We start from the raw sequence: 19,226 nt of genomic DNA, 5'->3' as shown, positions 1-19,226 counted from the left end.
CAGCAGTTCCACATAAATTGTATAAATGTTCTACACAAAGTAATTTATCAGATATGACACATTGCACATCATATTGTATTATTTAATATGCTTACTAAAATTTCATGGATCAAACGATACTCTTGAAAGAACACAAAAGGCACTGAAAAATATTTCTTCATCATCCATGATTTATTTTGATTACCTTTTACAGCTACATGATAAAGTGGAACTTGAAAAATTACAAGGTTACGGTTTACACAGCTTTGCTTCATATACTAAACATAACAAATGACTCCATGTCTGGTAGTATTTTACCTGCACTTAGTATTCAGCAATACACAAGAAAACCTCTTAGTTTGGCACTAAATATTTAAATAGTGTGTAACAACAAATATCCTGACTCTTTAAAGACGAGTGAGAGTTTCAGTCTGATTCTATGCATTTATAAACAAGTCCCAGTCAATTCAATAGGATTTACTTCCTAGTAAATTACATATCATAGAATTGTATGGTTGGAAGGGACCTCAAGAGTCATCTAGTCCATGCTATGATGGCTACAGATTAAAGCTACAGACTAGATCTCCAGTTCACCAATTTTCTTGCAAAGTTACATCCAATTAGGCTTAAAAGATTACTTAATAGTGTTTCTATCTAGCTTAAAAATGGTGCAGACAATGTACAAACAGCATATCACTTCAGTACTTGCCTGCTCCCTGCTGTTGTTTCTCATTTACCCATTATTATACAAAATGGCTTAGATCCAGGGAAGTGCCAGTGGAAGGAGGCTGCCAAAAGTTAAATTGCCTGTCCTCTCCTCTTTCCACCATCCCCTGACCCCTGCAAAGTCTCCTGAGGGTTGAGGACCACTTTTGAATGGTGTGGATTGGAGTGTGGAGCCTGGCACTGAGGGGGGAAATATATGGTCCTCATTCAGTATTGTTATATGCTACTGTGCAGTACATCTTTTATGTACCAGGAAAGGTCCTAGAACAGATAATTAAACTTGATTTCAGTAAGGTGTTTGACAAAGTCCTCCATAATGTTCTTTCAGAGAAGCTGGGAAAATGTGAACTGGATGAAATTTGTAGCTTGGTTTACTGACCAAACCCAAAAAAGTGCTCACTTGTGGTTCCTCATCAGCCTGGGAAAAAAGTGGCAAGTAGGATCCTGTCCAGTGTACTGTGCTGTCTGGATGTCCTTCCTCTGTCTAGGTGCACAAAGTTGGGCACTCCAGCCACAGTTCACCACTGAGAAAGCTGAAAGGCGGTATGTACTATACAGAGACCCTATCTTTTTCAACAGTTCCCTCGTATTAGGAGTGTTCTCACGCACCAGACATACTGAAACATCATACAGGTGTGGCACGGGGGGGGGGATTGCCCATGTGACCAATGAAAGAATACCTTTCGATAATGCTATTCGAGTTTTTGAAAGTAAGAGCACCAAGGAAGTTTTGTATAGTGGTGTTTTTTTAATAAATTATTGAATTTATATACTGTTCTTCATCCGAAGATCTCAGGGTGGTCTGCATAAGAAGAGTTAACAGCTTAACTGTAAAGTACCATTTAGTCCAGATATATATTGAATCGCAATACTGCATTAAGACAGCTAGTGAGCCAAATATCCTCTAGATACCTAGCTCATGTAGCACCCTCTAGATGCTGTTGGTTTCCAACTACCGCATTTTTTGCCCCATAGGGCGCACCTGCCCATAGGACACACCTAGTTTTTTTTGGGGGGGGGGTAAAGAAAAAAAAATATTTCCCCCCAACCCCCAGAACAGGCAGCTCTCTGCAAGCCTTGGGAGACCGGCGCGACTTCCCGCCGGGCTCCTACGCCTTGCGGATATCTGCCTGAAGCCCAAACCAGGTCGGGGAACAGCAGGATGGTGGCGCTCCGCCTCCCCGCTGTCCCACGAGCTTGTGGGGCTGGTGGCAGGGAGAAGTACAGTCTCTAGGTGGGGGTAGGAGAGAGCACTGTCTGAAACCCTGGAGAATCACTGTCAGCAAGTGTAGACAAGTGTTTAGCCAGATGGACCAATTGACTGACTCTGTATAAGGCAGCGTCCCATGTTCCTAAGAAGAGCCTTGTTAGATCACACCAAAGAGCTTGTGTTCTCTAGGACTACTATTTTATATTTTATTATTCATGTTGATCATGGCATTCTCACAGGTGACATATAATAGTGGTGGTCTCCCTTATTATTTGTTTTCTAGAGGTAAACTGTTACTGAATACAGATATTTCATTTTAAGCTATTATAATAGATATGATAGATGTAGAAAAGGGATGAGAAACATGTGGCCCTCCAGATACTGATGGACTAGAACACCTATTATCCCTGACCGCTGCCCATGCTGGCTGGGGCTATTTCCACTGTTCCTGAGCCCTGGAAGCAGGAAGCTCCCAGCCCATGGGTAGGTAAACTAAGGTCCAGGGGCCAGATCTGGCCCAATCGCCTTCTAAATCTGGCCCACAGACGGTCCGGGAATCAGCGTGTTTTTACATGAGTCCTTTTAATTAAAATGCATTTCTGGGTTATTTGTGGGGCATAGGAATTCATTCATTTTTTCTCTCCAAAATATAGACCGGCCTCCCACAAGGTCTGAGGGACAGCAGACTGGCCCCCTGCTGGAAAAGTTTAATGACGCCTTGTGGCGATCCCACATAGGGCCCCCGGACGTTTGACGGTCTATTGACCCTGTGCCGCCACTGCGATTGCTTTTTCCGCTGCCACCACCCCATATCTCACGGGGACACACGGAGTCCAGTCAATTGTTAACATAAACAAATAATCAAGTTTATTTTTAAATGCAGGAACAAGCTTATGGTTTCAGTTAATTTTCTCTTGTCAGTTTCTTATTCTTAGTTCCTAACAACTCCAAACTGATTATTCCACCTATCTATCTGACTCCACCTAATAATTCCTCTCACTCTCTCACAATACAACTCTACCAACCCACACCTAAACCGCCCTCTTCCTTCTTCAACTCCCAAACCTCAACCCTCAACTCCCAAACCTCAATTGACTTTCAAAACCTCCCACTCTAACTTTTATTCCCCCTTTGCATTCTCACTGGCCAATCACCTCACACCTATTTTAACCCTTTCCTTAGGACCCATCCTAGAAGGCAAACGCCACACCCCTGTCCCAGCCTGTCCCTTTTAGAACTCCATCTTGAGCCCAGCTGAAGCCACATCACAGTAGGGGTCCTGATCCCCCACTCCATAGCAATGATGAAGCAACACATTTGGCTCTTTTACTCTCCCTCCCAAAGTGAAAGAGCTACTGACTCTTTAAAGCTAGAAAGCTTTCAGAGAGAGCAAAATGCTAAATTTCAATTGTTTTCGACCTAGTTTTATTGTACATCACCTCGAGACGATTATGTAGAAGGCAATCAATAATAATGATGGTGATGATGATGATTATCATTACAAATTAATTCATTTAAACCAGCTTAGCTGTTTCCAAAATATAATAAGCAATGAAACAGACATATTTATTTGGTAGACATATTTATATGGCAGATAGATACAAATTTAAAAATTATATTATCATTTCAAATAAAAGGTCATAATAAGAACAGGTTTTCCATAAAAAGGTAATTTTGTGTCTAGACAATAACGAAGTTCCTGGGCTATGCAAGCCCCCCTTAAAGATTCAGCTTCAGTTTATTGGGCCACATACAGCATATCACTGCCTTTAAGCACTAATCTACTAACTCATCCACCTCTCCTGATTTAGATGGAACAGAGAGATGGAAATGGGTGTCACCCACATATTGGTGGCACATCACTCAAACTATCCATATGGCTCCCGAAGCTCACAGTGGCTTCAGATAGATGTTACATAGAATGGGGGATAAGATGGAAACTTGTAAGACACCACAGGATAGCTCCTATAGCACCAGACAGTGGTCCCCATAACTACTTTATGGAAACAGTCCTGCAAATAGGAGCAGAATCCCAACCTCACTAGCCTGAGCCACTCCAGAAAGATACCATGGTCAATGGTATCAAACATCAAAAGGTCAAGAAGAATGAGTAGGGTTGCATTCCCCTCATCTTTCTCCCGGCAAATGTCACGAACCAGGGCAATTAAGCATGCTTAAGATTGGACACTTCTGGGTCCAGGAAGGTTCTCCACCTGCTCTGCTCAAATGAAGCATTAAACACTCCCCTGTCCCACCCAGTTAATCCCCTACAGCTAGCTTTAAGAAGGCCAAGGTAGGTAGGTGGTTTAACTTAAGTATGTTAATTTCAGTAATTATAAAACTCAGAATAAAACTTAGGTGACCCTAATCCTTACATTCCTGGAAGCCTGTGCAAGTTAAACAGATAGACAAGGTCAGATACAATCTAATCTTTTTACTGGTTGAGAGGGGAAAATAATAATACAGTGGTACCTCAGGTTATGAACTTAATTCGTTCCGGATGTCCGTTCTTAACCCAAAACTGTTCTTAACCTGAGGTGCGCTTTCGCTAATGGGGCCTCCCGCTGCCACCAGCGTGAGATTTCTGTTCTCATCCTGGGGCAAAGTTCGTAACCCGAGGTATTACTTCTGGGTTAGCGGAGTTTGTAACCCAAAGCGATTGTAACATGAGGTACCATTGTAGATCAATGGTAACCACCACCCATAGTCAAAAGCCATCTAGGAGATGAGTACACTATTCCTAGTTAACATTTGTTGACCATGACATCTGAATAAAATTGCCATTAACTATGGTTAACCCCTAGTTAGCAGGAACCATAGAATCAAAGATTCATACATCAATGTAAAGAATAGATAGTTGTAAGCAGGAGGGAATGCAAAACAAAATGTAAATCTAGGAAAGGAGGATAGAAGAAGCAGGCGAGTCCATGGGATGCTCCCAGCTACCAAACTATAGTCACAGTAGTAAGTAGGCAAATATTTGTTTCTCTTGTATCTGCAGAAACTATTGCCCACTGCAGAGACAATATTTTAACATATATTTATAATAGCTTTTCCATTCCATAACTTTAATATTTTAAATAAAGATTATCAATTAACAATAAACATAGAGCTTCAAGTCTCAATATGGCTACAAAGAAAAAAATAACAGATTAAACCCAGATTAGACATGATTAGACTATCTGAAATTTAATGAGACTTTAGTAATGACAAACCAAAGCCCCACCGATTTCAATATTTCTACTCCAAGTACATTATATTTTTTTGAATCTAGTCTAACCATGATAACATCTGGATTCAACCCATTGAATTTCCCAGTTTTGATTCAGTTTTGATTATCTAGTGGAATGCCGTTCAAGTGGTAAAAAGAAAAATAAACTTAAAACCAAACTTCTAATGGTTTTCTAATTTAACATTGCTATTGTTTTCTTGCTTTAAAAGTAGCCACTTCATTCACTAAATACATCCTTAAAAAACAAACAATTACGAAAAAGAAAATCAATGCCAAAATAGAAGAGCATATATAACTTTCATTTTATTTAGTGATGTAATAAGCTTGGGGACGTATATCAGGACCAAGAGAGTCATGGTCATTAATTTAGGTAATAAATCATAGGCCTTGCCAACAATGACAGCAAACAGATGCTAACAAGGAAATGTATTATTTAATATTGCCATGTATTATAAAAATGTAAGCATGTTTAAGACATGTCTTAATTTTTTATAATAATATGCATTTAATACATTACTGTTTTGACACGTGCAAGAATCAAATTTATAAGGTTCATTCTGCAAATGCACCCTGTTTTATAAGTATGGAGGGTATTCCAAGTTTCTTTTTTTAAAAAGAAGCAAGAGGAAAAGCCTTTAAGATTATAACTTGTATGTCTGATTTATCGCTTGCATTTTGTAATAAATATTGTTAGGGGCAACATAAACTTTGAAAAGTAATGCTTTCCGAGAACAAGGAGTACTCAATATTCTCAATATCCAATTCAGGCTGCAATATTTAAACAGTTCAAATATCAACGTTCCTGCCAGACTAAGAATCTTCCTACATTGAAAAAGGTTATTACAGAGAAGGTTTGTAGTTGATTAACTTGCTTATATTTAATCCAAGCAACCAGTTTGTTTCCATATTTATTTTTGCTTTTCCATGCATGCAATGGTAATCTCACTGATTTCAACAGAACTTACTTTTTTTAAAAGAGATGTTATTGTCAGCCATCTTCTGAAGCGCCCCTAGTGGCCCCTGATTTCAACAGAACTTACGCATATAAGTTAATATGCTTAAGCTTACCACCTAAATTCTCTTGCTGATATTCTTTGGGGGAAAATGGATAAATATAAAACCTGTCCAAACTTACTCACCTTCCCAAATATGAAAACAGGCAAGATTGGGTTTCTTAGTTTGACAAACTGTACTAGTTTTGTACATGAGATGACTAACTGCAGAATGGCATCAAGATTTGCCTTTTCTGTATTCATCTTTGAAATCTCCTTGCAGGTTATCTCTATACAAAATGATCTAGCAGGCAGAGCATATTGTATTATGGAGCACACATTATTATTTTTAGTTACTGCTGTTTAACAAGGTAACACGCTAATCCAATGAACAGTGTTTTTGTTTATACATGGTTTTATTTAACTTTACCTTTCAATCAACTCTTGTATGTCCCAGCTGTCTTTCTTGGAAGTGCTACAGTCAATGCTTTAGAACACTTGAGGAAGCACTGATCAGAGTATGGAAACGAAATTTTCTTCATTAAATCTACTGAAGCAGATATTAAAAATGCATTTAATATACTGGGGATGGTTGGTGGGCATCAGAGAGTGTGACAGGCCAGTTACTGATGAGCTGCCGTCAGACAGCCTTCTCAGCAGGAATCTGTGTCTAAGGCTGCTGAAGGACAGCAATATCTTCCCTTGTGTGTAAGCTCTATTCATCTCCCAAGTATTTACTAAATCACAGGCCTCTGCACACAAACCCAGCGTTTCAGCGCATGCTAACAAATGATGGATGGTCCAGTCAATTCGTTATGTCCTGAAAGCGTGATTTCCTGCCATTCCAAATCATCAAACCTCTAGAGCTTTCAGAGCTGATCAGTCCTAGAGAATATATTTTGCAGGCTCTATTAAAGGAGTAGAGGTTGTTACCATTAAAGTCTCTAACTTTTTCCTGCTGGCTGGAAAGAATGAATGAAAGGGGGGAAAATAGCCTTGGCATTCTAGGTAAAGAAGCCAGTGTTCCATTTAACACCAACAGTTGTTAAAATAGGAATGCGGGAGAACTATATACATTAAAAGTAGATTCAGTTATGAAGAAATTGTATATATTCTTTTGTTATGCTAAACATTTAGATAATATTTGATCAACAAAACATGAAATCCTTACTGTGAAGGATTGTGAAGTCACCTACAGGCTTATTTTTATTTTTTTTAATGATATAATGAGTATTGCTTTCTTAACAAATATTTATGAAGACATCTGTATTGTAATTATAAATATGAGCAAAATAGATGTCTTAAACTATACAGTGGTACTTCGGGTTACATACGCTTCAGGTTACAGACTCCACTCACCCAGAAATAGTACCTCGGGTTAAGAACTTTGCTTCAGGATGAGAACAGAAATTGCGCTGCAGCGGTAGCGGGAGGCCCCATTAGCTAAAGTGGTGCTTCAGGTTAAGAACAGTTTCAGGTTAAGAACGGACGTCTGGAACGAATTAAGTACGTAACCAGAGGTACCACTGTATTGCATTGCTTGTAACATCTGCAATAAATAATGCTCTTCCGGTAGATCAGTATGTACTACATAAGTGCAAGTGTCTACACGCTCTAAACTGGTAGGTTTACATACAAACACACACCTGTGTCTACTCCACTAATTTTTAATTTTAAGCAAATGAAAGGAGCACACACACATTGACTTATACAATACTTTGCCACCATTATCTATCGTAAATAGATTTGTCTGCTACTTTGCTATCAATTTATGTAGATGTACATTTGGTACAGCAGCAGACGAGCTCATTCTAGATAAACAAAGCACCAGCATCCAGGAACCTAACATTTCTATTTCTTTGCTAACTTACTAGGTAGGTCCCAGCCAGATCTACTAAAACCCTCCCTATTTTGCCCTGCCATTCACCTCAACCTTGACCCAAAGATTAAACTCACTTTTATTGCACACAAAGGTCATCTGTATTAGGTCAACATTCAAAGTCCCTTGTCAACTAAGGTTGATATATTCCAACCTTTCCTACTCTAATGCATCAAATTTTTCATGGTGAGGTCATATGCAGCAGACAGTATATTCAGCAATTTATTGTGCCATTGTAATTTAGCACAGAGTATGATTGTCCAAAAAGCTGTCACATGAATAAAATTTTTGCCACAATATGCTGAATCCCATAACCCTGCAAAGCTAACAAATCTGGTCCTGCATGCAGACTCCATAAAGAGCTGTCCCTGAACTGTAATGCAAAAATTACAACTGTTATATTGAAGACTGCAGGTATGGTAGAGTACGTATAATAGTATTTAAAAAAATATGGCAGCCAAATACCCATAATCACATACGGACAGTGTTAAATCCCAACCTCCTAGTGTTCTTGGCCTTTTAAATCAGAAGGCATCTATCTCGGTTATGACACCAAGGTTGCTTAAGGTTGAATTATTTGTAATAATAATTAGTAGAATGGGTTATGTCTATCCAAAACAATATATGTGCAGGGGAAATGCTATGCACAAAGGAAAGTAAATAAATCATATTTGTTTATAGATTTATATACCACCAACTCATACAATATAAAACGATGGTGTATAAGAGAATATACAATACGGCATAAAAACTATAAAAACAGTACAAAATTATTAAAATTACTGGCAAATAAAAAAATCAAAAAACAGGCCTGTCCACATAAAAAGGTCTTCAAAGGGATGCCTGAAAAAGAAATGCACTATGGCAACAGGCCCGTGACCCTTACCCAGGGTGAGAGTCTAAAAGAAGGAAGGTTGTTTAGGTGGTGTTCACCCTGAGTGAGACAGGGGAAGGAGTGTTACAGTGGTATTGCAATCTTCCACCTGACAGTGTGGGATACACCTACTACTGGGCCTTAGTCTATTTTCTCTGGCCATAATTTACCAGCTGCTTATAGTAAAATCAGATGATGGTGCTAGGATGTGTCTGGTGGGCAGGGAGGAGGGAGTTACAAAGATGTTGTCCCAATTTTAGTGGTGGTGGTTGCGGAAGGGATAATCAGAGTGGAGAGGTTGACCACCATCTGGCGTGGAGACCTAGATACTTGGCCTAGACTGAGGCTCCCATTCCTCCAGAAGCTGCTGGTAGCTTATCTGTTGAGCCCTCTAGTTTGGTGGTGCTGTTATCTGGAAAACAGACTGAAGAGTTTCAACTCACCCAACCCCATTCAAAAAAGCCTAGAAATGAATAGCCATCAGGAAACTGTAATGGCTAGTTGATTTTAAATTTGTATATTGTTTTTCTTGAAAGGTTTTATGTATGACTGTTGTAAACTGCTCCAATAAATTTTTATGAATGGGGTATAGAAATATTTTTATTAATTCATTAACCAAACACAACAAATGCAAATTGAAGATGACCTAAAACTACCCAAATTAAAGGGGCAAAGGGTGGGCTTCTGCAAGAATTGTCCAATCAATTCCTCTTTTAATTAAAATACACTCAAACATAAAAATTGCCTTGATGAATGCCCATTTAGTCCAGTATTCTGTTTTCACTATCTCCTAGTAAAAACCAATGTGAAGCCGACAAGCAAAAGGTAAGTACAGTGGTACCTTGGTTCTCAAACGCCTTCGTACGCAAACAACTTGGAACCCAAACAGTGTAAACCCGGAAGTAAGTGTTCTGGTTTGCGAACTTTTTTTGGAAGTTGAATGTGCTCAGTTTTGAGTGTTACACTTCTGATTTGAGTGCCACACTTCCGTTTGGAGTGTTACACTGAGGTCTGTTTGTTTTTGCCATTTATTTTTGTTTTTGCGGCTCTATTTTGTTTTGTTTTTGTGACTGTGTGGAACCCAGTTCAGCTACTAATAGATGATTGTGTGACTGCAGTACATTGTTTATTGCTTTCATTTTATGGATCAATGGTCTTGTTAGCAAAATCCATGTAAAATTGCTGTTTTAGGGGTTGTTTTTAAAAGTGTGGAACAGATTAATCCATTTTGCATTACTTTCTATGGGAAAGCGCACTTTGGTTTTGGAACGCTTTGGTTTTGGAACAGACTTCCAGAACAGATTAAGTTTGAGGACCAAGGTACCACTGTACAAGAGCACTCTTCTGCTTGCAATCTACAGCAACTAGTATTCAGTGGCATACTTGCCTCTAAGACAGGAGGTAGTATTTAGTCATCATGAATTGCAGTCATTGATAGGCTTATCATCCATTAATTTGCCTATTTGCATTTTAAATCTATCTAAATTGGTGGCCATCATTACAATTTATGGAAGTAAATTCCAGTTTCGCTATGCACTGTGTGTAAAGAGGAATTAACCACTATGACTTCATCAGGAGCATGATGGAGTCCAGACAGCTCCCTCTGGAAGCCCATGTATGGAGCCCTATTTCCTTCTCAATTACCTGGCAAAACACGCCTGGAGCCTGGCTAATTTCTAATGCTGCCCAGCAAACTTAGGTTTACCAGTATCCTTGGTACCTTGTATGCTGCTGTTGCAGCATACAAGGTTCCACTGGAGATGAAAACCTCCAATGAGATCTTCCACTGCCTATTGCTGCCACTGCCAGGCCGACTGGAATTGGAAAAACTCTGTGTGTGTGTGTGTGTGTGTGTGTGTGAACACGGCAACTAGCAGTATATTCCTAGAATATAGTTTACACTGTCTATGGTCCTACGTTGCCAAGACTTTTAGAATTATTTTAAAATGTATTCTCATTGAAATAATTTAAAATGAGTTGCTATTGCAATTCACATTATAACCATACTGTAACTTTTTCAGGCTTTAAGTGATTAGGATCATGTTCCACGGTCACAGTTCATTTGCCAGCTTAGTTCAATGTACCTTGAAGAGCAAGTAACATTTTACTTATAAGCTTTTCCTATAAATGTTATTGGCAAAACAAACTATATAATATAGCTTTCATAAATGATGGCATTCAGCAGAAGAACTGTAAGTAGGACAGTGCCTTTTTAAAATAGTTTGCTCAAGCAGCCACATATAATCACAATGATTTCAACTGATGCACTGCCACTAAGTGGTGTTCAGAATCTTGGTAAGATTTACAAGCAACTTCAGACAAATAAATGCCAAGTTTAAGGAGAGCTAGTATACTGCATCAAAAATACTGTGATAAGTGGCGACATTGTATAAGGCAGCTTTTGTGGCTGTGTGAATGGGAAGCCATGGGTTGCTTCCTTGCTGGAGTCTAGCCTGATGGAAATGTTGTAAGCCACTGTAATATAGCAGATGGAATGTTGGCCTTGGAGACTTGGTTTCAAATCCACTCAGCCATGGCACTCACTGGTTGGCCTTGAACAAATCTTCATCTCTCAGCCCAACATATATCACATGCTTGTTTTACAATAAAATAGAATACCATTGTAAGCTGCTCTGACATGCTGTTGCAAAACATGCTGTTGTTTACAGAAGACACTCTGATCCAGCTCAGATGGGGTGGCAGAGTGGGCTGCCACTTCCTTCCTTTCCCCTTCAGTGCCACCGCCCATGCTATTTCAGAGAGTTATCCAATACTTGAAGCATTTTTTCCAGAAAATATAGGTAGTTGAAGGTGGAAAAAAGATCACCTCCTATTCACCACTGCTTGCAGGAGTGTCCAGTTGGCAGAGATAACCACACATTGTGATTATGTCTGGGTCCAACCCCATGTATATATTCTTGCACAATTAATGTACTCAAAGAGATGCTTTTTGGGTTGTTATTCTGTGAAGATAGGTTCTAAGCAGTTTACAAGTATAAAACCAATTACAAAACACACATAATTAAAATAAATGATAAAGCAATTCCATCAAAACATTAAAATAAGCATTCACAATTAAAATGTGCAACACAAAAGAGAATGTTAAAACAACACAACAATTAGAAGAGTAAAAACAGCAATTAAAACAAGCAAAGCATAAAGTTCAAATCAGAAAATCAGGCAAATGCTTGTATAAACAGGTCCAAAAAACAGAAATACCAATGAGGTCTCTCATGTTTTAGCAGAGAGATCATCATCCCATAACACTGGTGCCATCAGTGAAAAAGACCACCTCTGTGTTACCACAAGCCCAAACTCATTAGGCTGTGGCAAAGCTAACTGGGTTTCATTTGATGTACTTAATGTCCTTACCAGGCAATTGAGGGGGAAAAGTCTTTGAGATAACTTGGTCCAGGGTTATTTAGGGCTTCATATTTAAGTAACAGAACCTCAAAACTGTCCCAGCAGTTAATAGGCAGCCAATACAGATCCCTTAGCACTAGTGTGCTATGTGCCCAATAAGGAGCTAGTACTGTACTCACTGCCTGGACCATGGCACCCTGCACCAGCCACAGCCTTCAGATCAGCCAGAAGGGAAACCCCACATACATCACATTACAATAGCTTTAATATTACTAAAGGGCTTATTGTTTACAGTGGTACCTCGCAAGACGAATGCCTCGCAAGACGGAAAACCCGCAAGACGAAAGGGTTTTCTGTTTTGGAGGCGCTTCGCAAGACGAATTTCCCTACGGGCTTGCTTTGCAAGACGAAAGCCCATAGGGAAATCTCCGGGGACCTCTTTTAAATGTTGGTGATGGGGAGCAAAGCCTTCCCCCCCCTCCGGCCTTCAGAAGAGGTCCAGGAAGGCCGGCGGGGGCCGAAAGGCTTTGCTCCCCACCGCCAGCATTTTAAAAGCAGTCCGGGATAGCAGGGAAGCGCTTCCCGCTATCGCGGACGGCTTTTGAAGGCAGGCGGGGGGGAGCAAAGACTTTCGCCCCCCGCCCGCCTTCAGAAGAGGTCCTGGACCTCTTCTGAAGGCGGGCGGGGGCGAAAGTCTTTGCTCCCCCCTGCCCGCCTTCCCGGGAGAGCGGAGAAAGGCAGCGCATTTCTCCGCTGTCCTGGACGGCTTTTGAAGGCAGGCGGGGGGGGAGCAAAGACTTTCGCCCCCCGCCTGCCTTCAGAAGAGGTCCAGGACCTCTTCTGAAGGTGGGCGGGGGGGGCAAAAGTCTTTGTCCCCCCTGCCTGCCTTCCCAGGGGCTTTTACATCGCCCCGGACAGCGGAGAAGTCCTCCGCTGTCCCGGGCGATTTTAAAATGCCGCCCGCCAGCATTTTAAGATCGCCCCGGACAGCGGAGAAGTCCTCCGCTGTCCCGGGGTTTTTTAAAATGCTGGGGGTGGGAAGAAAAGCCCTTGTCCCCCCCCCAGCCTTCAGAAGAGGTTGGGGGACAGACTGTCCCCGGACCTGGTCTGAAGACGGTTTCCATAGGAACGCATTAATTGATTTTCAATGCATTCCTATGGGAAACCGTGCATCGCAAGACGAAAAACTCGCAAGAAGAAAAAACTTGCGGAACGAATTAATTTCGTCTTGCGAGGCACCACTGTATTAGACTATTGTCTATTAGATTAACAATGAATATTGAGGTTTTTTGTATGTCTAACAAAAAGAAGTATTAAATATTATCTGGTAAAGGCAATAGTTCAACAAATGAAGATGAAGACTTAATTTTATACATTATAACAATTCTAGCTTGGATCTACTTTCCTGTGACATGCTAACCCCGAGTGACTCTCCAGTTTTAGGTAGTCATACCTGAAGATGCCAGGTCCAGGGACTGAACCTAGAACCTTCTGCATAAAAAGCATGCGCTCTACTACCAAGTTTAATTTCTTCCCCTGATATATGGCACAATCAGTTATGAACAGCTCCTTTGCAATTCCTATTCATGTCAATGAGCTTACACAGGAACACTTATTATTGAATTCTACGCATAATGATTATATATGGCACAATCATACAGAGGGCAGAATAAAAGGCTATCGGTTTTTTAGTAGAAATATTCTGCTTATTCTTGCATCTCTTTCTTCTAATTCAAAATATATTATCATTTCAGTATGGGCCAATGGAACAGTTCCATACAGCAAAGATTTACTGCAAACCTTGTTTCTAGGACAAACCAAGACTGACTGCAACTCACAACACATTCTTCTACACTACTCCAGAATAATTTGTTTAAAAATGGAAGCCTGTTTACTCTATTTAAAGACACATATAAGTATTGAAATGCATCTTTTTAATGCAGCATATACTATCAGGGGTTAATGCTCGACACTGCAGCTATCTGTTACATTCTACTAGTATCATTTTTGTTTTCTTTTTTCTTTGAGAAAGGCTCTTTACTTGGCACTTTCCACGAAGTTGTACTTTGTCTGACACTTTAAATATCAGCATCAGTTTCATCTCATCAGAAGCTCTAGATGGAAAAGTTCTGCCTATGCTGAATTGTCCCAAGAAGCTTCAAGATTAATTTGATTTAAAAGGCTTCAGGAGCTTTCAAAGGATAGTTGGTGGTTTCAGGCCATTTCCTAATGGACAGCTGCATCTATCATAAAACCATCAGGATTTCTACCATTATTGGCAATTTCTCATCCACATACAGATACAATATTTTCATTTTAGAGTCTAGGCATATTGGAGGAGAGATATATTCAAGATAGAACTGTATATTTCCACACAGTTCCAGCTTCGTGAATGGATGCATGTTCCCAAGAAAATGCACAGAACGTTTCTTAAACCATTCATTATTTCCTCCCCTTTAAGTTATATCATAATTTGAAAACACAGTTTGTCTATCAACTGAAGATTTCATTAATTATACGAATTTAGTAACATATTTTAATAAATTTGCTAATTATCAAAATCTCAATAGCTGAGAATTTTTCAGGCCAAACACTGGCAATTTCTGTGACATATGGGATAGTTCACAACTCTGAACAAGAAAAACAATATTTAATTTTTGGCACAGGTCGTATTTTAATCTTTTTTCCAGTTTTAATCTAGAATATAGATGACTTCAAAGATAATACATTCAGATCAGTTATACAGTACTGCAAGATCCAGGGTTTGAAGACAGATTGCCATGACTTAAGCTGAGCACTTACAGCTTCAGTCACCTGTTCCGTTGCTAAAAGGAAAACCATGTTGCTTCTGTTTGGAAATACAGAATAGATGCTAGTATTGGTTACTACTACAAACTGGGAGGGAAATACAGTAAGCCCACAACTTACATTTAAATTGTGCACATTCAGCTTTATGCGTGTGGGGAAAAATATTAAACATTAAGGAAGCTGCAAGGCTTGACTTTGGTAATTCCACCCACCATTGAACACAATGTGTTTGGGTTTAGGTAGGCCCACATAAATTGTAGGCTTACTGTACCTATTTAATTTTTATTTATGTCTGACAAAGGGATGAGGCATCCAGTGTATTCAATATTGTAATTTAATGCAATCAGAATTATTATGAGGTATCCGCTTTTAGCATGAGACTATTTGGAACCACAACAAAATACCTCTGCATTTTGAAGACTAGCAAAAATTATTGTGATAGAAGCTTTTGTTTGACAGAGCTCACTTCATCAAGTACATGGTCACCTGAATGGAGCTATACTTCACAGAGAGAAGATTTTTTTTAAACAAAACAACAACTTTGCAAAGCAAGGTCTAAAGTTCAAGCAAGGCAAGAGGAAGCAGTTACATCTTTTATACTACTAAGCTGAACTTTCCCAGTTTGTAACCTGAAACTGTTCTTAACCTGAAGCACCACTTTAGCTAATGGGGCCTCCTGCTGCTGCCGCACTGCCAGAGCACGATTTCTGTTCTCATCCTGAAGCAAAGTTCTTAACCTGAGGTACTATTTCTGGGTCTGTAACCTGAAGTGTATGTAACCTGAAGCGTCTGTAACCCGAGGTACCACTGTACACCTATGTGTGACCCACATGTGTACTTCAACATAATTATGATTGACTCATGTTTCTTCAGCTTCAGTTACCTAACACTACTCCTATATGGGAGAAAAAGCGATATCATTATCTATGTCCATCTTGAGTCCATCAGAACATCAGCAATTTCCACTGCACCATTAACCAGAGTACTGAACAGTCCCTACAAGTCCACTTTCTGGACACCACAGTACAACAATGTGAAAGGCATATAAACCTTACATTAGAAACAAACTGACGCCATAGCCATTTGTGCACTTCCGAACTACCCTCCGGAGCTCACATCACTATCTACTGCCTACAGCAAGTCCTTTAATATGCATCTAATTCAGGGATCAACACATGCATCTTAAAACTACAGGACTCATCAGGTGAAGTAAATATTCAAATCAACAGTGCCAAACAAGTACTTTGTGGTCATCAAATACAGGACAGGTGCAACAGAGAAAGCAGTAGGCCAAGATTTGTTGTCAGCTAAAAGCTCTCTAGCACATCATCAAGGTTCTAAAGTGCATTCTAGATTAACCGGCTCTCTCACAGGACTTGGTGGGAGGGTCAAAGCTCAGTAGTAAAGCCCATGCCTTGCAAGCTGAAAACCCAAAATTCAATCCCTGGCATCTTCAGCTATGACTGGGAATGTCCCTTCTGAAACCCACGAGAGCTGCTGTCAGTCAACATCCACAATAATGCATGGACTTGGTGTTAGACAACTTTCCTATGCCCCTATGTACCTGCCCTTGGTTATAAGTGCAAGGACCAGTGCCGAGGGCCTTCTGGCGGTTCCCTCATTGCAAGAAGTTAGGTTACAGGGAACCAGGCAGAGGGCCTTCTCAGTGGTGGTGGCGCCCGCCCTGTGGAACACCCTCCCATCATATGTCAAGGAAATAAACAACTATCTGACTTTTAGAAGACATTTGAAGGCAGCCCTGTTTAGCGAAGCTTTTAATGTTTGATTCTATTTTTAATATTCTGTTGGGAGCCGCCCAGAGTGGCTGGGGAAACCCAGCCAGATGGGCGGGGTGTAATAAATTATTATTATTTATTAAGAGCCCCACAGAAGCAAATAATCATCAACAATGGGCCAGCCAACCAAGGTATAAGCCCTAGTGCCAATTCTGTTGTTTTATTTTATTGTTTAAAGACATAACATAAACTCACTTACTGAAATTCATCAAATTATATTAAACAGCTCAAGTAACAGTGAAAACAGTTCCGATTATTAAAACTGATTCTTGTAAACTGTTTAGGTGTTTATCGCTGTGTCCAATACTCTAACCTCTGCAAGTGATGTACTTCTTTTTTCCACTTTGCGGTGTATTATTTGAATTGGAGAGAAGCAACAGGTAGGAAACAAGCAAAAAGGAAAGAACCTGCGGGAAGCAGTTACTTGAGGTTCCCCACTTTAGGTTGCCTAATGCGACAGGGACCACGCACAACTTTGGAAAGCTTGTACTCGGCAATCAATTAAACACCATTAAATACGATTCACTTCAGGTCTCTGAGAACGAAGGCATTACATGCAAAAAGAAAGAAAGAAAAAAAGATCAGGAGTTTTGCAGCCAAGGAACGCTCAGCTCAAACAGAACCTCCACGACATCCAGCGAGATGGTTAAGAGCTCAATCCTGATCACATCTACTCAGAAGTGAGTTCTACGGGAATCAATGGGGGGGGGCCGCTTACTTACTCCCAAGTAAATGGGATTACGCTCGCAGCATATCAGGTGATAATTTTATGGCGCCCCTTGAGACCCTGCTGCTACTCGCAGTGCTTCATCACGAGCCAAAACAGCATCCCAGGCCGAAGAAAAGGCAGAGGGCGCCTTTATTTACATTGCAAACATGCAAATCTGAACTGCCTCCCGCCGTCGCCTTTCACCCCCCCCCTTTTTTAAAAAAGCAAATAAAACCCCGGGGCTGCTGCCGCTTCCTTCCCTCGAGGGGCGGGGCTCGCCCTTGACGAGGTAGGCGGAGCTCTGCGGGCGCCCCGCGCAGACTTACCTGGGGAAGCGCTCCCTCAGTTTCCTCAGGCTCTGCCTGGTCGGAGGCACCTGGGCCAGGAACCGGGCGACCTCTTCGTATTGGGCTTTGGTCAGCTTCGTCGCCATCCTCCCGCCTCACACGCCCTCAGGACAGACGGGTGGCTGGCCCGGCGGGAGGGGACGAAGCGCGGCGGCGGCAGTTTCAAACGCAGAGCGCGGGAACGGCGGTTTTGCAGGAAAGCCTTCCACTCGCCGCCGCCAAGAGCGGGGGTGGCGCGTCTGGGTGAAGCGCCCTCACCAAAATAAAGCCTCTGCCCCGACCCCTGCGGTTCGCGCCTTACAGCCGGGGAATGAGGGACGCTCATGCGCGGTTCCGCTGCTCCGCCCTTCGCTCGCCGCCGCTGCGGGCGCACCCGAGGTGGAAGTCGGCCTCTGGTGTGGGGCTGAGCGGGGAGAAGGCGGCCTCGGCGGTGCTCGTTTCCTCTCGCCTGCTCTGCTCATTCAGAGCCAGCCGCCCTAGCGCGGCCCGGGAGCCCAGCCCCTTTTTCTGCAGAGTTTCATTTTCGTGACTTCGGTTTGTGTGCGAGAAGGAGCGCCGAGGTGTAGGAAGGGCATCAGCTGTTAAAGCCGTCGAGCCCCCCGGCGCAGGGATTTTCGGAGTTGGGGTCGTGGGGTGCCTTGCCTTGAACTGCGATCTGTGTACGCACCAGAAAAGTTTCAGGTGTTGGGAGCGTTTTGTGGAGGCGGCTGGAATTCCCCCCCTCCGCCCAGCCCAGGAAAAGATAAACGAGGTTAATATATCTGTTTCATTTCAGGATTTATGAAACTATGTTCAGAAAATGCCCAGAAGTGGAATAGGAAACAGAATACCGATCATGAAAGGGAATTGCAGCATAAAAACCCAACAGGGAATTTGAAATGCAGAAATAGACTTATGTGGGCAGATATGGGAGAAAAAGGGTTTCAACAAGGGTCAGAAACATGAGAGTGTTTGGGCTTGTTGCACTTTTAAGGGAAATGAGTTCGAAAGATCTGGTGCCGCAATGTTAAAACCATGTTCTTGATTCCCAGCATACTTTACTGCAGTGGTGTGCGGCACAACTAACTGATTCATTATTAGGGCCAATTCGAGTCAGTGGCGTAGCGTGGGGGGTGCAGGGTCCAACATGGGGGGGGGGCGCTCGCAGCTCTCTGCCCGAGTGCTAAAATCCACGGGTTAGGGGGCGCAAATTACTTGCCTTGTCCTGGGTGCTGACAACCCACGCTACGCCACTGATTCGAGTGTCCCAAAGATGGTAACAAGTTTTAGGATATTTTGGGTACACAACTGAGAATTGGGCTAACATTTGAA

General features: G+C 41.5%; 1 protein-coding gene across 4 annotated transcripts in view; it reads right to left on the bottom strand.

Moving 5' to 3' along the window:
• The window catches only part of CDIN1 (CDAN1 interacting nuclease 1), a 118,485-nt gene extending 99,493 nt beyond the window's left edge, over positions 1-18,992 (bottom strand). Inside the window, exon 1 of one of the 4 annotated variants that reach the window (XM_081210158.1) lies at positions 17,895-18,992. In XM_081210158.1, the coding sequence (XP_081066284.1) occupies positions 17,895-18,001 (107 nt within the window). In that variant the 5' untranslated portion in view covers positions 18,002-18,992. Of the gene's footprint in view, positions 1-6,569; positions 6,590-17,581; positions 17,754-17,894 lie in introns of those variants that run through there. The other 3 variants (XM_081210160.1, XM_081210159.1, XM_081210161.1) reach the window with 3 other exon arrangements.
• Between the last annotated feature and the right edge of the window lie 234 nt (positions 18,993-19,226).

This window comes from Podarcis bocagei (assembly GCF_964188305.1).
Source record: "Podarcis bocagei genome assembly, chromosome: 1".
Taxonomy (NCBI): Eukaryota; Metazoa; Chordata; class Lepidosauria; order Squamata; family Lacertidae; genus Podarcis; species Podarcis bocagei.
The sequence above is the reverse complement of the archived record's forward strand: the minus strand, read 5'-3'. Positions and strand labels throughout refer to the sequence as shown.